General features: G+C 48.8%; 1 protein-coding gene across 2 annotated transcripts in view; it reads left to right on the forward strand.

Moving 5' to 3' along the window:
* The window catches only part of LOC121576779 (brevican core protein-like), a 282,893-nt gene that overhangs the window by 56,640 nt on the left and 200,095 nt on the right, over positions 1-26,158 (forward strand). The window contains exons 2-3 of one of the 2 annotated variants that reach the window (XM_041890233.2): positions 9,820-9,847; positions 10,114-10,193. In XM_041890233.2, the coding sequence (XP_041746167.1) occupies positions 10,121-10,193 (73 nt within the window). In that variant the 5' untranslated portion in view covers positions 9,820-9,847; positions 10,114-10,120. The remainder of the gene's footprint in view (positions 1-9,819; positions 9,848-10,113; positions 10,194-26,158) is intronic. The other variant, XM_041890234.2, reaches the window with a different exon arrangement.

Genomic DNA, 26,158 nt, shown 5'->3' on the forward strand with positions numbered 1-26,158 from the left:
TATGCCTGTGTGTTTTTGTATGCCCGTGTGTGATCCCATAAGGTAGGCTGCGATGATGATGCAGAGCCAGGCTTGGGGAGAGAGACTCACAGCCAGGCCAGCTATGGGCTCTCATACACACACAGGCCAGGTGCCACGTTGGGGAAATGTATGGCTGCTTAAGATTCAAGTTGCTCTCATCCGCTCAAGCTTGGCATTTGTGGAAACTTAAATGAATGTCTAAAGCCCCAGCTTTTCCCCACACTTTGTGTGGATGGTAGCTAGCTGGAGTCAGAGCGCTCAACCACATGGAATGATAATGGGTCATCTGATTCTACTGCGCCACAGACAGACAATGTGTTTGTTGTGCCCCAGACAACGCATGCTCTCCTTTCTTCACATTGGATAACTGTTGTGTTTTCTCATCATTCAGGTTTTATAAGTTCGCTTTTAGTGCACCGGTCTCGGCTTTGTTTTCATCCGGATGCTTTTATCACTATGCATCAGAACAAAAACTCACCAAGGGAAAACACAAGGAACTAGCAGAGGAGGGAGAAGCAGCTCATAAAATATCAACTTTATCCTGCAAATGTAGCATACTAAAGATAACATTTACTATACAATAAGAAAGTTCAGAAATATGGTTCCTGTCACAGTTCCCTCAGCCAGAACCCAAAAGCAGACCAGGACAAGGAGAGTTGAACGAAGGTGAGGGTTTATTAGATACGACAAAGGTGCAGTATAATCCAGGGACAGAGCGGGCGGCGTGGTTGAGTAGTTGGGGGTGCAGTCTGGGTCCAGTGATGGCTCGGCAGCCGCCGACCATCAGGCAGAGGTGGGGTGAAGGTTCCGGACGTGTGACTGCAGGTGGAACAAAAACGGAGGTAAGAACACAAAAACTCAACAAAGTACAAAATAACAAAACTCACGCTAGAACGCTCAACTGATACACAGAACACCTACTGTTCATGGCTAACGATCCGGCAGGAACTGGATGTTGGGCCAGAGCCTAAGAAAGGTGCTGATTAGGCCCAGGTGTGCAGATTGCTAATAGGAAGCAGGTGCGAAACCAGAGCGCTCCCGGAGCGTTCCCAAACCCTCGGGAAACTGGAGATTACGACCAGACCCCGACTCAGACAGCCGGGATCGTTACAGTACCCCCCTCCGACTAACGCCACCGGGCGGACTCCCGGAGCGCCAGGATGGAGGCGGTAAAAGTCCCTGATGAGATCCGCATCAAGGACCTGTCGCCGTGGAATCCAACTCCTCTCTTCAGGACCATACCCTCCCAGTCCACGAGATACTGGAAACCCCGGCCCCGCCGTCTGGAATCCATAATGCGACGCACCGGTAGGCAGGACCACCTCCGATCATCCGAGGAGGAGGAGGAGGAGGCGGAGGAGGCAACAGAGGACTGAGGAAGACAGGCTTGAGGCAGGAGACATGAAAGGTGGGATGGACTCTGAGCGTCCCTCGGTAGTTTGAGTCGCACTGCCACTGGATTGATCACCTTCTCCACCACAAACGGACCAATAAACTTCGGTAACAACTTCCCTAGACTCAGTCCGTAACGGAAGATCCCGTGTGGCCAACCAAACCCTATCTCCGATGGTATAGGTGGGAGGCGGGGATCCGGCGACGATTCGCCTGGAGCTGATACCGGTCCCGAACCTCTAAGGAGTGCCTTTCTGGCCCGATGCCAGGTCCGGTGGCAACGCCGAATATGGGCCTGAACAGAAGGCACTGAGAGCTCCTTCTCCTGAGAAGGGAACAGGGGGAGGTTGGTAGCCATACAGGCACTGGAAGGGAGACATCCCAGTGGCAGATGTAGGGAGAGTATTGTGGGCATACTCAACCCAAGGCAACTGAGAGGCCCAGGAGGTGGGGTTGGAAGAGACCAGACAGCGTAGCGTGGATTCCATCTTCTGGTTGGCTCTCTCCGCCTGACCATTGGATTGGGGGTGAAAACCAGATGTGAGACTGACTGTAGCTCCAATGGCCAAACAGAAGGACTTCCAGACAGCAGAGGTAAACTGAGGACCACGGTCGGAAACGATATCACTGGGCAAACCGTGGACCCTGAAAACCTCCCTAACCAGGATCTCGGACGTCTCCGAGGCAGAGGGAAGCTTGGCAATAGGCACAAAGTGGGCGAACTTGCTGAATCTGTCCACGATAGTCAGAACGACCGTGTTCCCCTCAGAAGCGGCAACCCCGTGACGAATTCCAGGGCCAGATGCGACCATGGACGCCGGGGAATAGGAAGGGGATGAAGTAGTCCAGAGCTGGGCCGATTGGTACTCTTATTCTGCGCACACACTGGACAGGCAGCAACAAAACCCCGAGTATCCTCGGCCATGGCAGGCCACCAAAAACGTCTGCGAAGAAACGCCATGGTCCGAGCCACGCCCGGGGTGACAAGCCATCTTGCTGGCGTGGGACCATTTGAGGACAGCAGGACGAACCGACTCAGGCACAAACAACCGACCGGGTGGACCGTTACCGGGACCGGGCTGAGTCCGAAGGGCCGCCAGCACCTCCTCCTCAATCTTCCACATCACTGCTCCCACGACGCAGTTCCGGGGAGAATAGTCCCGGTCTTGGACCCACTCTCCTCCGTCTTGGAGAACATCCGGGACAAGGCGTCCGCCTTGCCGTTCTTAGATCCAGGTCGAACGTCAGGGCAAACTTGAATCGTCCGAAAAACAACGCCCACCTGGCCTGGACGGGAGTTGAGACGTTTAGCCGATTGCACGTAAGCAAGATTCTTGTGGTCAGTCCAGACAATAAACGGTTGCTCCGCCCCCTCCAACCAGTGGCGCCACTCCTCCAAGGCAAGTTTCACCGCGAGAAGCTCCCGGTTACCCACATCGTAATTCCTCTCTGCAGGCGAAAGGCGACGAGAGTAGTAGGCGCAGGGATGGAGTTTACTGTCCGTGGAGCATCGCTGCGACAGGATGGCGCCAACTCCCACATCCGGCGCGGTCCACTTCAACGACGAACTGGCGGGCCGGTCCGGTTGAGAGAGAATCGGTGCGTTGGTGAATCGCCTCTTCAAATCCAGAAACGCACGATCCGCCTCCGGATTCCACTTGAAGGTCCTGATACTGGAAGTCAAGGCAGTTAATGGAGCGGCCACACGGCTGTAATCCCCGGATGAATCTGCGGGAAATTCGCAAACCCCAAAAATCTCTGGAGTTGCAATCTCGTATCGGGCTGGACCCATTCCAGAACCGCTCTAACCTTCTCCTGATCCATCCTAATCTCACCCCTGGAGATGATGTACCCGAAAAAGGATGTAGTGTGGGCGTGAAACTCGCACTTCTCGGCCTTCACGAACAGACGATTCTCCAACAATCGCTGCAGAACCTGCCGGACATGCTGGACGTGGTCGGAAGGTTCCTTCGAGAAGATCAGAATGTCATCCAGGTAAACAAACACCGAAGAGACCGATCATATCTCTCAGGGACGTGCGTTCACCATACTCTGGAATACCGCTGGAGCATTGGTCAGTCCAAACGGCATCACCTGATACTCGAGTGACCCATCGGTGTATTGAAACCCGTCAACCACTCGTCCCCTCTCTGATCCGGACCAGGTGATACGCATTGCGTAGGTCTAGCTTGGTGAACACCGTAGCACCCTGTAAGGAGTCGAAGGCAGAACTCATCAAGGGCAGGGGATACTTGTTCTTGACCGTGATGTCATTCAACCCCCGATAATCAATAACGGTCGAAGAGAGCCATCCTTCTTTCCCACAAAGAAGAATCCTGCCCCCAGGGGTGATGACGAGGGACGAACGAGACCAGCAGCTAGGGACTCCTTGATGTAGGTCTCCAACGCCTCCACGTTCAGGTCGGGAGATACTGTATAACCTTCCCCTTGGGGTAGACAGCTCCAGGAACCAGGTTGATGGCACAATCATATGGTCGGTGGGGAGGAAGTGACAGAGCCTTCTGCTTACTGAAAACTTCCCCAAATCGTGATATGTCTCGGGAACCAGGGACAAATCTGGGGGTTTAGCCTCAATCACCTGACTGGGAACCGCATGGGGGCAGGCAGTCTTGAGACAGTTAGCATGACAATCAAGGCTCCAACTCGTTACCTTGCCCGTCGCTCAATCGAACGTGGGATTGTGTTCCTTCAGCCAGGGGTATCCAAGGACCAGAGGAACATGGGAAGACGGCAGAATGAAAAATGAAATCATCTCGAATGATTCCCCGACAACCGCATCTTAACCGGTTCAGTCCTCATCGTGATACGTGCCAGACTACTGCCGTTCAGAGTGGTCGCTTCAATGGCTTCCGGCAATTGCTCCTTGGAAAGCCCCAGCTGTTCCACCAACTCGGCATCAAGAAAGCTTCCATCGGCACCTGAATCGATAAAAGCGTTAAGCGCTAAGCTCTGATTCCTGTTCACAAGGGTAGCCGGGAAGCGGGGTCTGACAGAGGTACTGAGAGGTTGAAACTGGCTCGCTAAAAGTCCTCCCAACTTTAGCGAGCCGGGGCAGTTTGACGACCGCCGGGAACAAGTGGAGATGTAATGCCCGAGCGACCACAGTAGAGGCAGCAGTTGGTCTTACGTCTATGTTGACGCTCCTCCTTGGTTAACCCGTGCCGCCCCACTTGCATGGGTTCAGAATCGGGAGAGAGGTCCTCTCTACTAATCCTTAGTGGTGGAGAATGATCGACGTATTCTGGTCCACCACCCGATCCGACTGGGAACTGAGAAGCTGATCGATTGGACGGACCCCATTGCTTCTCCCTCCTTCGCTCTCGGACTCGATTATCCACCCCGAATAGACAAGGCTACCAAGCTGTCCAGGTCACTAGGCTCCGGATAGGAGATCAACTCATCCTTGAGCTGCTCCGACAGGCCCTGGTAAAGGCCGCTTGCAAAGACTCCTCGTTCCACCCACTCTCCACAGCCAACGTCTTGAACTCGATCACGAAGTCGGCCACGCTGCGAGTTCCTTGGTGAAGAGAAAACAGACGCCTAGCTGCGTCCCTCCCTCGGACGGAATGGTCGAAGAGCTTCCTCATCTCGGCCGTGAACCCCCTGGTATGAAGCCATGCAGGGATCCTGTCGTTCCCAAACGGCTGAAGCCCACTCAGCGCTCGACCACGCAGCAACTCAATCAAAAAGGCTATCCTAGCCTTGTCAGTGGCATAAGAGTAGGGCTGTAGATCGAACACTAATCCACACTGCATAAGGAAGGAACGGCATCTTCCCAGCTCCCCCTCATATTTATCCGGCTCGGGACCTTGGGCTCACGGAGGACACAACTTCAGAAGCGGCAGGCGAGATGGGTGAAACCGGTAGTGAGTCCTCCACCGGACACTGGCGTTGGTTCTGGACCTCCGTCAGGCCGGTAGAAAGGTTCCGAACTGACAACGCGATCTCCTGTAGTACCATGCTATGATGGCCCAACATCTTCTCCTGCTGGGTAATGGCATGGCGAACAGAGTCCAGGTCCGCTGGGTTCATAATTGGCCGGATCGTTCTGTCACAGTTCCCTCAGCCAGAACCCAAAAAGCAGACCAGGACAAGGAGAGTTGAACGAAGGTGAGGGTTTATTAGATACGACAAAAGGTGCAGTATAATCCAGGGACAGAGCGGGCGGCGTGGTTGAGTAGTTGGGGGTGCAGTCTGGGTCCAGTGATGGCTCGGCAGCCGCCGACCATCAGGCAGAGGTGGGGGTGAAGGTTCCGGACGTGTGACTGCAGGTGGAACAAAAAACGGAGGTAAGAACACAAAAACTCAACAAAGTACAAAATAACAAAACTCACGCTAGAACGCTCAACTGATACACAGAACACCTACTGTTCATGGCTAACGATCCGGCAGGAACTGGATGTTGGGCCAGAGCCTAAGAAAGGTGCTGATTAGGCCCAGGTGTGCAGATTGCTAATAGGAAGCAGGTGCGGAAACCAGAGCGCTCCCCGGAGCGTTCCCGAACCCTCGGGAAACTGGAGATTACGACCAGACCCCGACTCAGACAGCCGGGATCGTTACAGTTCCTGGAAGGATAAATGTCTCTGTTGATGAGGCTCCCAAGTGGAAATAGCTGTGTGTATGTGTGTGTGTTTGTGTGTTTGTGTGTAGGATAGTCAAACATGGAACATTTGCCAGTCCCCACAAGGCAAAAGTATATTTTAGGCTTAGGGGTTAGGTTTAGGGTTAGGGTTACAATTAGGGTTAGGGTTATGGGTTAGGGGTTAGGGGTTAGGTTTAGGGAAAATAGGATTTTGTATGGGAATCAATTGTTTGGTCCCTACAAGGATAGTAAAACAAATGTGTGTTTGTGTGTTGTGTTGTGACTGACTTGACTGACTGACTGACTGCTGCAGGGACAATGGCAGTGTGAGCTGATGGAGTGACAGGGGGAGTGAGTGATTATTGAGCCTCGTTAATAATACATGATGGCAAGGAAGAAAGAAGGGAGGGAGTAGAGAGATAGAGGAGAGGAGAGAGAGAGCAAAAAGAATGATAGAGAACTTTTTGGAAGAAGGAAAGAACGTTGACAGAGAGAAGGATAGAAATATGCCCCATAGAGGGACAGCATGAGCTCCTGACAGGTGGTAACAGTACAAAAAACCCTCCCTCCCTCCCTCCCGTATGGGTGTGACAGCATGGACAGAGCAGTCAAGTCTGACAGGCTGAGCAGAGCTCCCCACCAGCTGGGATGAAGCAGCTGTGGAGGCTGTGTAGGGATACAGTGAGGCTCCCAGTGACTCAGTCTTCTCAGTATGGAGCATTGTCTCAGTGTGTGGTACAGGACAGTAGTCAGGAACAGGTACAGGACAGTAGTCAGGAACAGGTACAGGACAGTAGACAGGTACAGGACAGTAGTCAGGAACAGGTACAGGACAGTAGTCAGGAACAGGTACAGGACAGTAGTCAGGAACAGGTACAGGACAGTAGTCAGGAACAGGTACAGGACAGTAGTCAGGAACAGGTACAGGACAGTAGTCAGGAACAGGTACAGGACAGTAGTCAGGAACAGGTACAGGACAGTAGTCAGGAACAGGTACAGGACAGTAGTCAGGAACAGGTACAGGACAGTAGTCAGGAACAGGTACAGGACAGTAATCAGGAACAGGTACAGGACAGTAGTCAGGAACAGGTACAGGACAGTAGTCACCTGTTCTGGTCTCTCTGTTATCACGCAACTCTAACGCTGTAATTACTGTATGTCTAATCTGACACGAGTTATGATAGGCACAGAGAGTATCAGAGTCACAATACTGTATGTATACTTTCTGGCTATGTGTACAGGTTTCTGTGTGTGTGCGTGCATACATGCTTGTCTGTGTGTGCATGTGCTCCTGCGCACTTTTGTGCGTGCTTGGGATGTGTGTATGTCCGTGTGTGAAATTTAGATTTTACATTTTAGTCATTTAGCAGACGCTCTTATCCAGAGCGACTTACAGTTAGTGAGTGCATACATGTTATTATTTATTTTTTTCATACACAAATGTATGCAACTGTGTATACAGCAGCAGGTTCATGTGGGCGTCGCGGTGATGTCCAGTCTGGTGAGCCAGCGGAGCAGAGAGAGTGGGTATGTGAAAGGACACTCACAGCTTGGCGGCTGTCCCCTACTCGCGGAGGGCCAGTAGAAAACAGTATGGCTCCAACTCGCAGATACAATTAACAGATAGACTCCTGAGTCTTCAAGCTGCGATGAAAGCAGTGATGGAGGTTACAGGATGGTAGCGTAGAGGTCGAAGTCAAGAATAAAGAACTGCTGAGAAGGAGTGCAAGAGAGAGAGCGAGGGAAGAGAGAGTGATGCGAAGAAAAATGCTAAAGATAGTGGCAAGGTTAGAGCAGACATAGCGTTGTGACTTAGCCCTATTGAACACACAGGAATAGAGGTCTTTATCCATATTGATGATGTGGAGAGAGGGCCATGGAGCTCTGAAGAGGCTATTGATCTGGGATTGAAATAAAAAAAATAGTCTAAAAATAGTATAGAAAGGGAATATGATCTTTTCTAGGCTTTGTTAGCAAGGAAATCACTTAGCATTCTTCCCTAGCATTGGTACTAAGGAGTCAAATAATTAGAGCCCTGGATTTTTCTAATCAGGAAATACTCATAGGCCAGAGGGTATAACTAGAAGCATGAGTTTTCCCAGGTCAGGTAACATGGTGGGGAAAAATTCCTGCCTCTAGTATAATATCACATCATAATTTGGGCAGCATAGAAGCGTTGATCTGTAGTAATATTTAGGAGGGATAATATGTTCCTACATGGTCCCATCTATATTCCTCCCATAGAGAACAGCCTGGCTGGGATGTCTGTGGCTGGTGTTTGTCCTTGTTTGTCTTTAAAACAGTCGGAGATAATAGCGCGGCTGTAATGGACACTGGCTATCTGTGTCCCATCTCTGGTACCCTCTCCTCGGATTTCGCCCCTTGGCTGCCTCGCCGACCACGCCTGGCTGAACACCGTGTCTCCAGAACTGCCACATAACATCCATTATTTACACACAGGGTTTCTCTGTCCTCCCGCCAGGGGCTGACCTCTCTCACTGGGACTCAGTTCACACTCAACCCACACTGGACCCTACTCTCTGGACTGATCTGGTCTGGTCTGGTCTGGTGTTAACACTTAGTCATAGCAACAGACAGGTCAGGGTTTAGTTTAGTTGATCCAGGCAAATACTGTATATACTATACTGTACCTGGTTGCAAAGCCTGCTTTTCTCTTCATGCTGTAATTGTGTGATTGTGCTCTGACAATTCTCTCTTTATTGCACCTGAGTTGTATTGAATTTAATTGAATTGAAGGCATATTTTCCACTGGGTTTTCGCTCTCTGCTTTAATGATTCTTCTATAGAGATTGAGATGATTAGGACCTCACTTTTCTTCATTATCCAATTTGTTTGTATTGGTATTGGAAAATGAGTTAAGGAAAGAAATGAATGAAAGAAAATCACTCCTATTGTGGTAAGGAAGGCATGTTCTCTAGCATTTTCAACTGCAAGGTGCCAAACCGTGGGGCTGTTTTTCACCTTCCCAACGACATGGAAAAGGTGCATTTTCCAATTAACTAATACAAACACAGGCTCTTTCTCACATACCAGCTGCCTCTACACTCATGAGTGAAAATGTCAAACATGCCATGTGTAACAATTACCATGGGAACAGAGGTTTCAAAGGTGTTGTATTTGCATGTTGTGTTGTGGTGCTCAGACGTTTTGATGTAGAACAGTGCAAACATCTCTCCCTTTGGTAGAGTAAACAGAGGAAGCTGATGGGTTGCCAAATAATAACACATTCTTCAATACAAAGACGATATCCACCAGATTGTCAATCAGACTGGGTTGTAGGCCTACGTCCTGGGCTGTTCTAGGTACAGCTCAATCTTTGATTGAAGGGAGTTGTAAAGTCAGCAACATTATCAGTGTCCTCTGATGTAGGGTCAGCAGGTGATTTCAAACCTGAAATTACTCCTTTCTGATTTGTCACTACAAGGGCTGTCTGTGGAGCAGTTTAGCGTTTCTCCGTCATTAATCTTGTTCTGGAGGCAGCTCTGCAGAGTGGTCACTAGCTGGAACAGCCACAAAGTCATAAAGTCGGATTTTAAACCGAACCTTAATCCTAACCTTAACCATACTAACCTTGAATTAAGACCAAAAAGCAAATTTTTGTTTTGATAGATTTTTACAATATAGCCAATTTTGACTTTGCAGCTGGCCTATCTAAGGGAAATCACTTAGTTCTGCCTCCAGGACAAGACTCTTGACAATAAACGTCAACCTGCGTCTGTGGATGGGATTCTAATGGCTTTGCCTCCTGTCCACCTCTCACCTTTCTCCTTCTGTCTCTCTAGCTGGCACGTTAAGGGGAGGAACTCGGGGGTGAGCATATCGGCAACTTACATTTACATTTTAGTCATTTAGCAGACGCTCTTATCCAGAGCGACTTACAGTTAGTGAGTGCATACATTTTTTTTCATGCTGATCCCCACGGGACTACAACTTGAGTGATTGTAATTCTAATTCTAACGATGTCTGTCTCTGTCTCTCTGTCTCTGTCTCTGTCTCTGTCTCTGTCTCTGTCTCTGTCTCTCTCTCTCTCTCTCTCTCTCTCTCTCTCTCTCTCTCTCTCTCTCTCTCTCTCTCAGGTCCAGGATGCTGGGTGCTATGGTCCCTGTCTGTGGACTGCAGGCTCTGCTGACTGCCCTCCTTCTCTCTCTGGATTGTGGTAAGTTCTCCTCCCTACACTGATTAACATGGCCGTCTGTGTCCACCACATTAACAACACACTACCTATCTCCTGCTCTTCTGAGGGTGTTTCTGAAGAGGTCTTATGATAGCTCCAGGCTCTTAGCAGAGTATTGGCTAGTCACCAGTGCTATATCTAGTGTTAATACTAAGTCATTACTCTATACTAGCTGGCTCACTGGTCCCTGGACTCATATTTACAGCACTGCCCTGTGGAGGGTTGCTGTTTATGGAGGAATGGGTAGACACAGACACACTTACTTACGAAGAGAAATACACATGCACAGACATTCACAAACGCTCACAAAGACACTTGAATGCATGCATTAACACACGCACCACACACTACACACACGCACCCACCCACACAGCCCTCATCTCTCATCCCTATTTGGCTCGGACTGTTGGCAGACCCTTACGGCTTAAGGAAGAGGGGGTTGATTCCAGTAGTTTTCTCTCACTGTAGATATTGGAGCTGGACTAAAAGTGGCAAATGATGAGGCATTTACGGCAGGGGAAGACAAACCTCCGAGCTCCATTCAACCTGCAGTGCTCAGCTCTTGAGTCCCAGGCTCTGGAGAAATGGGAAGATTTGCTAATCTCACATGCAGAGCTTTATTTTGAGTTTATTTCCAGTATCACTTGTTAAATATTCACAGGACTTGTTAATATCCACTTTTGATGCTTGAAACAGCGAACTCAGCTGCATTTGTATATTCATTAGTGCACACCATAGCAAAATGTTTTGCAACGGAAAACGATTTGCAACAAAAATGAGCATTTTGTTATTGGACAAGTTCAGATTAGTCCCATCCCGTTTCAGCCATTTGCTTCCGTTTGGTTCCTAGTTAATACACCCCTGGTGAGAAACTGAGGATACAGACATGGATTCCTGTGTCTCAATATTCTATCCACATACTGTACAATGAGCCCTTTGCCATAGTATGTAGGCAGATACCTAATGTATCCTTATCTATGATTTGCCTCAGTACATTTCTGAGTGCTATGACAGTCTCTGGCTGTGTGTCAGTGTGTCAGAGCTGTCCCTGCACATTACGGCGTGCCAGTACTTTGGCAGGACAATTTAGTCCTCCAGCATCATCACTCTTGAGTCAGGCAATCGTTTGGAAGATGCCTGGGTAAGTTATTTTTTACCCTCTGACTGTGTGTCAGTGCGTTTCTCTCTCACTCTCCTTGAGAACACTCTGGCAGGTCTGAGCTCATAGCAGACAGCAGGCTATGTAGGCCAAGAAGCGTGCTCAGCAGTCTCACATAGCAAAAACATTAAAAAGTCCACTGCCTCCCGCAGGTCATATAACTTACTGACACACATGAGCCTTAATATCTGTCATGCAAATAGATGCATTCCACCCTACTGTGGAGAGGATGTTTTTGAAGATGTCGCCCCCTACCTCTGGCCCACCCCACCCCCTTCCAACTTCCTCCTTTTCGGGTGAGTGAAAATGGAAATTGGTGATGGAGGGAGACAGACGGAGGCAGGGGGGAGTGGGCACAGAAGGGGGGGCTGGCATGAAAAGCTCCTCTGGTGACTGTGTTTGTTTGACGGGCCAGAGATGAGGACGGGAAAGGGGGAGGGGGGGCATGTGGCCCTGTGCCACGCCAGATAAATGTAGCATTACGCCACACAGAGCGCGGGCATTAGTCATGCCAGTAGCCTCCGAGTGGCACTACACTGATGCGTGGCGGGATAGGACAGGGATGGGACAGGGCTCAGACACAGGCCCCTATCCCTGGGCATGGTTAATATTCATAGCTAGAGGAGGGAGGAGAGGAGGGGGGAGAAGAGAGGAGAAGAAGCCCTTTTTACATCAGCAGATGTCACTAAGTGCAATACAGAAACCCAGCCTAAAACCCCAAACAGCAAGCAATGCAGATGTAGAAGCACGAGAAGATTTCATGCAAGAGAGTGCCAGCATTGGGAATGTCATTCCAAACCTTGCATGGCGCCTGTCTGTGGGAGGCCTGCTGTTGCTGAATGTTTACCTCCCCTGTTATTGCTAATGGTGGGAGGTCAGCATGTCTTGGGGGGTATGATCTTTGACCCTCTGTAACTTTCTCGCTCATCATTATGCATGATTCATTCAGGATTATCTGTAATCATGGTAGAATCCACATTAATGTAGAAGTGTTTAGAAACATATTATATTCTTATTTATAATACAAATGACTCCAAAATCACACAATACATTATTTCCCATTTATTTCTATTGGGCACAAAATAATCTGAAACACAACCAAAACAAACTGCAAATGCATCCAATAAATGTGTATAGTCACAAGCTTTATGTAGTCATTGCGTGCTACGAACATGGGACCAAACACTAAACTTTTGACTATTTTATTTATAAGAATCTTTAGGGGTGTCAATAATTTAGGAGAAAAACAATGTTACTTGTTAAACAAAATCTATTTCTCTGAGCAAAATCTCTTTCTCTTGTATTAGTATAAAATAATATAATTTCCCAATTTTTTTAGCATAAAATATAACTCAGTATTTGAATGTTTAATTTTATACAGTCATTATTGCTCATCTTTATCAAGTGTGCCAATAATTTCGGACCCCACTGTACCTTCAGATCTGCCCTTAGAGCAGACCACCCCTACAGCACAGTAACACTTACAGTACACAGAGCTCTGTGGTAGCTACTATAAGGGGACTATACAGTAAAAAAAATAACATCTACAGAAGTAGATAGACCCAATTTTCTCTGTAATGTGTTTTTGCTGCTACAGTGAGGGAAAAAAGTATTTGATCCCCTGCTGATTTTGTACGTTTGCCCACTGACAAAGAAATGATCAGTCTATAATTTTAATGGTAGGTTTATTTGAACAGTGAGAGACAGAATAACAACAAAAAAATCCAGAAAAACGCATGTCAAAAATGTTATAAATTGATTTGCATTTTAATGAGGGAAATAAGTATTTGACCCCTTTGCAAAACATGACTTAGTACTTGGTGGCAAAACCCTTGTTGGCAATGACAGAGGTCAGACGTTTATTGTAGTTGGCCACCAGGTTTGCACACATCTCAGGAGGGATTTTGTCCCACTCCTCTTTGCAGATCTTCTCCAAGTCATTAAGGTTTCAAGGCTGACGTTTGGCAACTCGAACCTTCAGCTCCCTCCACATATTTTCTATGGGATTAAGATCTGGAGACTGACTAGGCCACTCCAGGACCTTAATGTGCTTCTTCTTGAGCCACTCCTTTGTTGCCTTGGCCGTGTGTTTTGGGTCATTGTCATGCTGGAATACCCATCCACGACCCATTTTCAATGCCCTGGCTGAGGGAAGGAGGTTCTTACCCAAGATTTGACAGTACATGGCCCCGTCCATCGTCCCTTTGATGCGGTGAAGTTGTCCTGTCCCCTTAGCAGAAAAACACCCCCAAAGCATAATGTTTCCACCTCCATGTTTGACGGTGGGGATGATGTTCTTGGGGTCATAGGCAGCATTCCTCCTCCTCCAAACACGGCGAGTTGAGTTGATGCCAAAGAGCTCGATTTTGGTCTCATCTGACAACAACACTCTCACCCAGTTCTCCTCTGAATCATTCAGATGTTCATTGGCAAACTTCAGACGGGCATGTACAGTGGGGAGAACAAGTATTTGATACACTGCCGATTTTGCAGGTTTTCCTACTTACAAAGCATGTAGAGGTCTGTAATTTTTATCATAGGTACACTTCAACTGTGAGAGACGGAATCTAAAACAAAAATCCAGAAAACCACATTGTATGATTTTTAAGTAATTAATTTGCCTTTTATTGCATGACATAAGTATTTGATACATCAGAAAAGCAGAACTTAATGTTTGGTACAGAAACCTTTGTTTGCAATTACAGAGATCATATGTTTCCTGTAGGTCTTGACCAGGTTTGCGTGCACTGCAGGATTTTAATCCATGACGGCGTAGTGTGTTACTAATGGTTTTCTTTGAGACTGTGGTCCCAGCTCTCTTCAGGTCATTGACCAGGTCCTGCCGTGTAGTTCTGGGCTGATCTCTCACCTTCCTCATGATCATTGATGCCCCACGAGGTGAGATCTTGCATGGAGCCACAGACCGAGGGTGATTGACTGTCATCTTGAACTTCTTCCATTTTCTAATAATTGCGCCAACAGTTGTTGCCTTCTCACCAAGCTGCTTGCCTATTGTCCTGTAGCCCATCCCAGCCTTGTGCAGGTCTACAAATTTATCCCTGATGTCCTTACACAGCTCTCTGGTCTTGGCCATTGTGGAGAGGTTGGAGTCTGTTTGATTGAGTGTGTGGACAGGTGTCTTTCATACAGGTAACGAGTTCAAACAGGTGCAGTTAATACAGGTAATGAGTGGAGAACAGGAGGGCTTCTTAAAGAAAAACTAACAGGTCTGTGAGAGACGGATTTCTTACTGGTTGGTAGGTGATCAAATACTTATGTCATGCAATAAAATGCAAATTAATTACTTAAAAATCATACAACGTGCTTTGTAAGTAGGAAAACCTGCAAAATCGGCAGTGTATCAAATACTTGTTCTCCCCACTGTATATGTGCTTTCTTGAGCAGGGGGACCTTGCGGGTGCTGCAGGATTTCAGTCCTTCAAAACATAATTCCACTTCGACATTATGGGGTGTTATGTGTAGGCCAGTGACAAAAAATCTAAATTTAATCCATGTTACATTCAGGCTGTAGCACAATAAAATGTGGAAAAAGTCAAGGGGTGTGTATACCTTCTGAAGGCACTGTACTGTATGTGTTTAGCTATTGAGTTAATCCATGTCATTTCAGCAAGCCATGATACCACCATCTCAGATTGTGCTGAAGTTGATTCTGTAGTTAGAAACAGATAAGATTATAATTCCTGCCATATTATTTTGTTGAAATGTAATTTGATCTCTGAGAAATAAAGCTAATTAATTGCACCCAAATGTACCCTTTCAATTTTGAGGATTCACATAATATTCAATAATTATAGTACCTAACATCCGATTTGAGCCTAACTTCTTCCTATCATTGAGTAAGACATGAGGAATCCAATAAAATGGTCAAAAGCCACCCACGGACCCCCACAACCCAAATCAATCCCACCCCAACAAGACACTATGTTTGACAAGTAGTATGGAGCTGCAGTTTGGAGTATTGCTTCTTCATCCTATGTAATGTATTTCCTGTGAATCTGGTGATTTCTTTCCCCCTGTTCAGAGAATTAGTGTTTAAAGTCGCTGGCATTATATAGTACCAGGTGTTGACCACTAGATGCCGCTAATCCTGCTACTGCCACAGCCTTTAATCAATTGAGCTGAACTGTGTTTTTTTAATGGGTCACAACATTTTCTTTACAACTTTGGGTAGTAAACCAATAGGTTTTTCTGATGATAAAAATACATTGTGTGGTCATCCTCACAAGTAAAGCCAGTACTCCATGAAAGCGGTTCAGTTTGTCCTTCTCTTAGCAACCTAATGCTTCAACCCATCTCCTTAAATAGTCCAACAAATGGCAGGTTTCTGAGAGGGCTATCCCTATGGTGCAATTCTCATTTGACATTTCCTACAAGCCCAAAACTTTTATGGATAAATGGGGTAGTGACTACAATGTTGTGACAACCCTGATGACGTACTACAATTATAAACCATTGCATGGCACTTGTATGTTTTCAATACAATTATTAGAAAACATGTCTATATGTAGTGTGATTAGTGACATTTACCATTAAACCCAACCTAATACCAATACCATTGCAAAACACTGTACAGTGTGTTTGTGATGTTTACCATTGAAGACCATGAGAGACCATAACATTGAAACAATTATAACTACTGTAGCCTAATGGTTTGCTTGTTCACCAGGAACTAATCCAGATATTTTTTGAATGGGAATAAACCACACACAGAAGGGCAGTTTCCTGGACACAGATTAACCTAGTGGGAAAAACCTGGTATTTTCACATAATTTATGGTAAATAATGCAAGCAACTTCAATGTCTAATTTCTCTTAACAGGGGAAAAAAACATCACCAGTTTCCCACTCTCCAACATGGCCTTCCAGTTACCCCTGGTATAACTATAGCATCGCTTTCATCCTGACAAACAGCTCTTGAGAAAAACACTTCTGTGATCTCGACAACAGACAAAGAGATCACCTGAGAGAGAGAGAGAGAGAGAGAGAGAGAGAGAGAGAGAGAGAGAGAGAGAGAGAGAGAGAGAGAGAGAGAGTAAGAGAGAGAGAGAGAGAGAGAGAGAGAGAGAGAGAGAGAGAGAGAGAGAGAGAGAGAGAGAGAGAGAGAGAGAGAGAGAGAGAGAGAGAGAGAGAGAGAGAGAGAGAGAGAGAGAGAGAGAGAGAGAGAGAGAGAGAGAGAGAGAGAGAGAGGCAGGCAGGCAGGCAGGCAGGCAGGCAGGCAGGCAGGCAGGCAGGCAGGCAGGCAGGCAGGCAGGCAGGCAGGCAGGCAGGCAGGCAGGCAGGCAGGCAGGCAGGCAGGCAGGCAGGCAGGCAGGCAGGCAGGCAGGCAGGCAGGGCAGGCAGGCAGGCAGGCAGGCAGGCAGGCAGGCAGGCAGGCAGGCAGGCAGGCAGGCAGGCAGGCAGGCAGGCAGGCAGGCAGGCAGGCAGGCAGGCAGGGCGGGCGGGCAGGCGGCAGGCAGGCAGGCAGGCAGGCAGGCAGGCAGGCGGGCAGGCAGGCAGGGCAGGCAGGCAGGCAGGCAGGCAGGCAGGCAGGCGAGGCAGGCAGGCAGGCAGGCAGGCAGGCAGGCAGGCAGGCAGGCAGGCAGGCAGGCAGGCAGGCAGGCAGGCAGGCAGGCAGGCAGGCAGGCAGGCAGGCAGGCAGGCAGGCAGGCAGGCAGGCAGGCAGGCAGGCAGGCAGGCAGGCAGGCAGGCAGGCAGGCAGGCAGGCAGGCAGGCAGGCAGGCAGGCAGGCAGGCAGGCAGGCAGGCAGGCAGGCAGGCAGGCAGGCAGGCAGGCAGGCAGGCAGGCAGGCAGGCAGGCAGGCAGGCAGGCAGGCAGGCAGGCAGGCAGGCAGGCAGGCAGGCAGGCAGGCAGGCAGGCAGGCAGGCAGGCAGGCAGGCAGGCAGGCAGGCAGGCAGGCAGGCAGGCAGACAGACAGACAGACAGACAGACAGACAGACAGACAAAATATGTGTTTTGATTTATGTCAAAACAAACACCTGACACGTGCCAATGACAGGAGAGGACGCGTTTGATCAGCTCAGAGCCGGGTGGATGGGCTAATAGAAAACAATGGAGCCTTTATCATTGAAAAGCCCATTGCAGGTAAGACTGGGTGGAGAGGGAGAGAAAATAGATACAGTGGGGGAAAAAAGTATTTAGTCAGCCACCAATTGTGCAAGTTCTCCCACTTAAAAAGATGAGAGAGGCAAAATGAGAAGAAAAAAATCCAGAAAATCAAATTGTAGGATTTTTTATGAATTTATTTGCAAATTATGGTGGAAAATAAGTATTTGGTCAATAACAAAAGTTTCTCAATACTTTGTTATATACCCTTTGTTGGCAATGACACAGGTCAAACGTTTTCTGTAAGTCTTCACAAGGTTTTCACACACTGTTGCTGGTATTTTGGCCCATTCCTCCATGCAGATCTCCTCTAGAGCAGTGATGTTTTGGGGCTGTCGCTGGGCAACACGGATTTTCAACTCCCCTCCAAAGATTTTCTATGGGGGTTGAGATCTGGAGACTGGCTAGGCCACTCCAGGACCTTGAAATGCTTCTTACGAAGCCACTCCTTCGTTGCCCGGGCGGTGTGTTTAGGATCATTGTCATGCTGAAAGACCCAGCCACGTTTCATCTTCAATGCCCTTGCTGATGGAAGGAGGTTTTCACTCAAAATCTCACGATACATGGCCCCATTCATTCTTTCCTTTACACGGATCAGTCGTCCTGGTCCCTTTGCAGAAAAACAGCCCCAAAGCATGATGTTTCCACCCCCATGCTTCACAGTAGGTATGGTGTTCTTTGGATGCAACTCAGCATTCTTTGTCCTCCAAACATGACGAGTTGAGTTTTTACCAAAAAGTTCTATTTTGGTTTCATCTGACCATATGACATTCTCCCAATCATCTTCTGGATCATCCAAATGCACTCTAGCAAACTTCAGATGGGCCTGTACAGCAGGGGGACAAATCCTGGCACTGCAGGATTTGAGTCCCTGGCGGCGTAGTGTGTTACTGATGGTAGGCTTTGTTACTTTGGTCCCAGCTCTCTGCAGGTCATTCACTAGGTCCCCCCGTGTGGTTCTGGGATTTTTGCTTACCGTTCTTGTGATCATTTTGACCCCACGGGGTGAGATCTTGCGTGGAGCCCCAGATCGAGGGAGATTATCAGTGGTCTTGTATGTCTTCCATTTTTGAGGTTGTGGACAGGTGTCTTTTATACTGATAACAAGTTCAAACAGGTGCCATTAATACAGGTAATGAGTGGAGGACAGAGGAGCCTCTTAAAGAAGAAGTTACAGGTCTGTGAGAGCCAGAAATCTTGCTTGTTAGTAGGTGACCAAATACTTATTTTCCACCATAATTTGCAAATAAATTCATTAAAAATCCTACAATGTGATTTTCTGGAGAAAAAAATCTCAATTTGTCTGTCATAGTTGACGTGTACCTATGATGAAAATTACAGGCCTCTCTCATCTTTTTAAGTGGGAGAACTTGCACAATTGGTGGCTGACTAAATACTATTTTTCCCCACTGTATGTCGGCCATTGTGTGGTTATGACTGTGGAAGAACACATTAACAGCCTCTCTCTGCCTTCTGCTCATTGCTGCTCGAGACAGATAAAGGCTTCTGCCTGTAGTTAATAATTTCCCACCGCTTAAAATTAGATGACAAAGTTGAAAATTGTATAGATCAGAAAGTCCTCTTCTGTGATTAAGCAGAAGCAGAGAGAAATACACTTTTGGCATTACTGCCTCTCTCTCTTCCTGTCTGTCCGCCTCGGGTTCTTGTTCATTCTTGCTCTCTCTCCGCTCAATCCATCTTTACCTCTCACCTCCCCTCTTCTCTTGCTCCTCTCCTCCGCAGGTTAGGCAGTCTGATTGGGCCTCATTCAGAGGAAAAAAGCCAGATGAAAAATAGGCGGATTACCAAACAAAGGGCAGTCTCAAGGGGGTTGTGCTTGTAATAACAATTCCATCTAAATGCAGATTTGATATCTACTGCAATGCGACCATGTCGATTACATTCATTATTTAACCATGTGGGAACAGAGCAATATTTTATCCTGGGCCTCTGCTTTAAGCAGTAATTTGGATTTTTAAGAAGGTATCTGCAATTGATTTATTTTGATTTTGTGTCGCAAATTGTTGCAGTCGAGGTAGAAAACAAAATACAATCTGGGAAAGGGAAGAGGTGAGACAAATAAACACATTTGTACAAACAAAGTTGACAGAAGGAGACTTAGGAGAGGGCACATTTTGTGAATAGTGCTTTCTGCTTGGCTTAATTCACTGCTCATTTGTTTAGGTGCTGTGGGAACACGGCTAATACAATGGTAATGTGTGGATAACCAAACTGGCTCTGGCCAAGTGAAAAGTGGAACGGGGTTTGGCAAATAATGCCATGCCTCATGTTTATACAGTTGAAGCATTATTGGTGCTTCTCAGTTTAAGCATACATTTGGCTGTATTAAATTCTACCCAGCTCCAGGCGAGGTGGCCCAGAAATTGCAGCGTGATAGTCCTTGGGGACTGTGTGTGTGTGTAGTTGTGCATGTGTGTGTGTGTGTGTGTGTGTGTATGTGTGTGTGGTAAACACACTTATGAGTGCCACATCCCTGTGGGAGGTAGAGGAAAGGGAGGGGAGGAGTGTGATGTCTGACAGCCTCCCCTGAACAACAGTGTGTGTGTCATCAGGCCTACTGACTCACTCCACTAAGCCTAAGAGAACCAGCACTCTCCCATCTCTGCCTCATGCTGCCGAAGTAGAGACACTTTATATAGGGAGAAAGATGTGTGCGTGCGTGCGTATACATACTGTAGGTGTGATTTTCAATCACATTACACCATTTCCCTTCTATAAATCACACCGTTGCTTCTCCTTTCCTCCATTTGCCATCCTCACCATCATGTTCTGAGCAGAGTGCCAGCCCCGAACGGTCCTCTTCATCTTTTTACTGTGTTTCTCCCCTCTGAGGAAAGAGGAAATTGGGCTGCGGGCTATCAAGTGAACCAAGTACAGAAGTGCCACCATTTCCCCTGAAAGACTGACACACATTACCTTCTGTACTCAGAGGACGGTCTCATATGTCACACAGGGAAACTGTACCTACCGAAACATTCTGTGTCAGGAACAGAGAATGCCCCGTATGACACTACTGATGAGGTCAATTGCCTTCAGTGGCACAGAAATCTCAGGAAATTCCTTGTGACCTTGTTGACTTTGTAACATAATCAAATGTCTCATAATAGATATGGTTTAAAGCCACTTCTGCAGCACACAACCACACAAGGGTGGGCAGTATAAAAGTTGTAGTTCACAGTAAGTTATGTTTCCATTTTGAGCTCGTGTTGATATTTCCTAGCCCCATTACACGGCACTCTTTGAAAAGAGGCGGAAGTGTTTTCTTCACAGGTCACAGCTCCTTTGGTAGGTAGAGCATCACTTGAGTGTGCTGAGAGAAAAAAGCCTTTTTTAAACATGAATCACCTTTCATGCCGTCGAATGCAGCGCCAGTGACACGGTTCAGAATAGATCAGCTAGGTGAGGGAGTCAAACAGCACCATGGGCATCTCGGAGTGTTGAGCATGTCACACACAGACAGATGGAGAGGAGCCCTGTGTGTGTTGATGTTAAGCTCTTCGCCAATTGGTCCTCAGCCTCTTAGGAAGCCAGGGGTAAAGCATATAAACCAGAACTGACAGCTATTCACACGTCTCGTCTGCTATCTGTATGCCCTGGCACATTAAACTATCAGGCAGGAAATTAAATATTGCCACAAAAACATGTGTGTGTGTGTGTGTGTGTGTATGTAACTATCAGGCAGGAAATTAAATATTGCCACAAAAGCAATTTCATCCATTCCGGATCAGGCATAATTCAATGGGAATTGAAAATGAGGTAACAGAGGCAAAATTGAATTGCCGTCACAAAGACTGAATAAAATGAAATTGCTAGCTGAAGCCGAGCGAAAACATCAAGCCTGATTTCAAAAAGGAAAACAAATGAAAAATGGATTGTGTCAGAAGAAAACCAAATAAATGAACAGAGGCAAAAATAAAAAGCTTCAGCGGCCGTCTGTGGCTGCCTGGTTGTCACACCCTGACTCTGGGGACTCTATATGTTGAGCCAGGGTGTGTAGATTCTATGTATTCTAGTTCTGTGTTGTAGGTCTATGTGTTCTATTTCTATGTTGGCCAGTGTGGTTCTCAATCAGAGGCAACGAGTGTCAGCTGTGGCTGGTTGTCTCTGATTGGGAACCATATTTAAACAGTCTGTTTTCCATTCGTGTTTGTGGGATCTTGTTCCGTTTAGGTTGTGTTTACCGTAGGACGTCACGTTTTCGTTTTGTTGTTTTGTTAGTGCATTCATTATATAAATAAATATGTTCGTTCATCACGCTGCGCCTTGGTCTACTCCATATAACGATCGTGACAGAAGATCCCACCATACCAGGACCAAGCAGCGTGTCCAGGAGCAGGCAGCCTGGACGTGGGAGCAGATCTTGGACGGGCAGGGGTCCTGGACCTGGGAGGAAATCCAGGCCGGGATGGATCGCCGTCCATGGAGGGAGACGGTAGAGGCGCGACGTAGAGAGGAGCAACGGCGTAAACAGAGTCGTCGTCGGTCGGACGAGAGGCAACCCCAAAAAATTTTTAGGGGGGGCACACGGCATGGGCGATTGGGCAGCAGGAGGCTGCCACAGGGCGATTTGGGAGATTTGGAGAGGAGGCCACCGGGTTTGGGGGGCCAGAAGGCAGGTTGGCAGAGCCTGGATGGAGAGCAGAGCCAACTCCCCGTACTCAGGCATGGCAGCATGGGACTGGGCAGGTTCCGCGGTATGCGGAGCTGCGTACTGTGCCACGAGTGGTCCGGCATAGTCCGGTACGTCCTGTGCGAGCACCCCCGCACGTGTTGTGCGAAGGGGGCATGCAGCCGGGGACGAGTGTGCCGGCTCAGCGCCGTGGTCTCCAGTGCCTCTCCTCAGTCCCGGATATCCTGCGCCAGTGTCACGTGCTGTTATGCCAGTACGGGTACACAGCCCTGTACGTCCTGTGCGGATGCCTCACACAGAGTGTGTGAAGGTAGGCATTCAGCCAGGACGGGTTGTGGCCGCTCTTCACTCCAGGCCTCCTATCCGTGTCCACAGCCCGGCCCGGCCTGTTCCTGCCCCTCGCACCAAGCCTACGGTGCGTGTCGCCAGCCCGGCCCGGCCTGTTCCTGCTCCACGCACCAAGCCTACGGTGCGCGTCGCCAGCCCGGCCCGGCCTGTTCCTGCCACTCGCACCAAGCCTACGGTGCGCGTCGCCAGCCCGGCCCGGCCTGTTCCTGCTACTCGCACCAAGCCTACGGTGCGCGTCGCCAGCCCGGCCCGGCCTGTTCCTGCTACTCGCACCAAGCCTACAGTGCGCGTCGCCAGCCCGGCCCGGCCTGTTCCTGCTCCCGCACCAAGCCTACGGTGCGCGTCGCCAGCCCGGCCCGGCCTGTTCCTGCCACTCGCACCAAGCCTACGGTGCGCGTCGCCAGCCCGGCCCGGCCTGTTCCTGCCACTCGCACCAAGCCTACGGTGCGCGTCGCCAGCCCGGCCCGGCCTGTTCCTGCCACTCGCACCAAGCCTACGGTGCGCGTCGCCAGCCCGGCCCGGCCTGTTCCTGCCACTCGCACCAAGCCTACGGTGCGCGTCGCCAGTCGGCCCGGCCTGTTCTTGCCACTCGCACCAAGCCAGGGGTGCGAGTGCGTCAGCCCGGCCCGGCCTGTTCCTGCCACTCGCACCAAGCCAGGGTGCGAGTCGTCAGCTCGGTAAGGCCCGTTGCTGCTCCACGCACCAAACCAGGGGTGCGCATCGTCAGCCCGGTCCGGCCCGTTCCTGCTCCACGCACCGAGCCAAGGGTGCGCATCGTCAGTCGGTCCGGTCCGTTCCTGCTCCACGCACCAAGCCAGGGGTGTGTGTCGTCAGTCCGGTCCGTTCCTGCTCCACGCACCAAGCCAGGGTGTGCGTCGTCAGTCGGCACAACCCGTGCCTGGGTCACCGGTGCCTGGTCAGCTGCTCACACCCGGAGCTGAAGCAATCCGCTCCTATGATGTCCAGTCCAGCTCCAGCCAGCGGGGCCAGACCGGACCAGGGCGCTACGGGGGAGTATTGAAGGGTGGTGGTCAAGCCCCGGAGCCGGAACCGCCTCCGAGGAGGAATGCCCACCCAGCCCTCCCTGGTTTGTCTATGTTGAGGCGCGGTGCGCAGTCCGCGCCTTTGGGAGTACTGTCACACCCTGGCTCTGGGGACTCTATATGTTGAGCCAGGGTGTGTAGATTCTATGTATTCTAGTTCTGTGTTGTAGGTCTATGTGTTCTATTTCTATGTTGGCCAGTGTGGGTTCTCAATCAGAGGCAACGAGTGTCAGCTGTGGCTGGTTGTCTCTGATTGGGAACCATATTTAAACAGTCTGTTTTCCATTCGTGTTTGTGGGATCTTGTTCCGTTTGGGTTGTGTTTACCGTAGGACGTCACGTTTTCGTTTTGTTGTTTTGTTCGTGCATTCATTATATAAATAAATATGTTCGTTCATCAAGCTGCGCCTTGGTCTACTCCATATAACGATCGTGACACTGGTGGTCGAATGAAGAATGGAATGAGAAAGGAAAGAGAAGGAAAGGGAGAGAGAAAAGCACAATGGCATGTCTGTGATGATCTCGGGACGCATCGCTCTTCCAATCAGCTAGTTAATTACAGTGGAGATAGCCAGGAGAGACACTCCCCCTGCGGCGACGCCACAACCCGCTCCGCCTCACTCTAAGTGAGTCGACACAATGCAGGTGTCGAGGAAACTGATACTAATGAAAATAAATCAATCCCCTAATTTCCTCTACTACCTACCATAAGCCACTGCCTTCAGTTCTCTCTCTCTCCTTTTCCCTTTTCTCTCCTTCCTTCCTTCTCTCATTCATAACAGCACGTCACTAGCAGTCTGTCTCTCCCCCCTGCTGTCTGGGAAATCGAGAGAGAAATAAGAGGGGTTAGTGTATTTCTCCCCTTGTTCCGCTCAAACGATACAGCTTATCTGACAGATCTCAATGTTCTTATTAATTCATGCTTTTCTAAGAGAGGTCCCACAGTGAGTGAGTTGCTGATTGAAAGTGTGTATAATAAGGAGGGCTTTTAAGGGGGTAGTGTGTGTGCCAGACTGTATTCCTTGGTGGCCTTTCCAGGCGCTGGCAGCTGATTCTGTCGATACCTCCATCCCAACACGCTCCCACATAACATAATGAGTTTGGGCTGGGAATGCTCTCAGGAGGAGCAGGGAGGAGGAGTGGAGGGAGGGAGGGAGTAGTGGAGGGATGAAGGGATGGATGGAGGAGGAGTGGAGGGAGGGAGGGAGGGAGGGAGGGAGGACTGGAGGGATGAAGGGATGGATGGAGGAGGAGTGGAGGGAGGGAGGACTGGAGGGATGAAGGGATGGATGGAGGAGGAGTGGAGGGAGGGAGGGAGGACTGGAGGGATGAAGGGATGGATGGAGGAGGAGTGGAGGGAGGGAGGGAGGACTGGAGGGATGAAGGGATGGATGGAGGAGGAGTGGAGGGAGGGAGGACTGGAGGGATGAAGGGATGGATGGAGGAGGAGTGGAGGGAGGGAGGGAGGACTGGAGGGATGGATGGAGGAGGAGTGGAGGTGAATAAAAAAGAGCCAGTTGGGTTTTATAGCTTCCAAACTAAACCTCATTTATAATAAGGTGAACTGTATGAACGGATAGAGATACAGTCCATAGACGTGACTGTAGAGTGTGTGTGGAATGTTTATGACAACCCTCATTTGTTATGATGAAAATGGTCCAATAATCAATCATTGAGACAGGCTTTCAGGTTTGAACAGATGAAACTGTTCACTTCATACAGAGTTTGATTGATGGCTTTTGAAAATACAAGTTTCATCTCCCCATCTGTACTGTAGCGTTCGCTCTGTATGTGTGGGGGGAATTGTCTGATATAGTGCCTTCGGAAAGTATTCAGACCTCTTGACTTTTTCCACATTTTGTTACATTACAGCTTTATTCTAAAATTGATTAAATTGTTTTTTCCCCTCATCAATCTACACACAAAACCCATAATGACAAAGCAAAAACAGTTTTTTTGACATTTTTGCTAATTTATTTACAAAAGAAAACTGAAATATAACATTTACATAAGTATTCAGACCCTTTACTCAGTACTTTGTTGAAGCACCTTCGGCAGTGATTACAGCATCGAGTCTTCTTGGGTATTATGCTACAAGCTTGGCACAGCTGTATTTGGGGAGTTTCTCCCATTCTTCTCTGCAGATGATCTCAAGATCTATCAGGTTGGATGGGGAGCGTTGCTGCACAGCTATTTTCAGGTCTCTCCAGAGATGTTCGATCGGGTTCAAGTCCGGGCTCTGGCTGGGCCACTCAAGGACATTCAGAGACTTGTTTCCGAAGTCACTCCTACGTTGTCTTGGCTGTGTGCTTAGGGTTGATGTCCTGTTGGAAGGTGAACCTTCGCCTCAGTCTGAGGACCTGAGTGCTCTGGAGCAGGTTTTCATCAAGGATCTCTCTGTACTTTTCTCCGTTCATCTTTGCCTCGATCCTGACTAGTCTCCCAGTCCCTGCCGCTGAAAAATATCCCCACAGCATGATGCTGCCACCACCATGCTTCACCGTAGGGATGGTGCCAGGTTTCCTCCAGACTTGACACTTGGCATTCAGGCCAAAGAGTTCAAACTTGGATTCATCAGACCAGAGAATCTTGTTTCTCATGGTCTGAGAGTCTTTAGGTGCCTTT

This window comes from Coregonus clupeaformis, chromosome 11, assembly GCF_020615455.1.
Source record: "Coregonus clupeaformis isolate EN_2021a chromosome 11, ASM2061545v1, whole genome shotgun sequence".
NCBI lineage: Eukaryota > Metazoa > Chordata > Actinopteri > Salmoniformes > Salmonidae > Coregonus > Coregonus clupeaformis.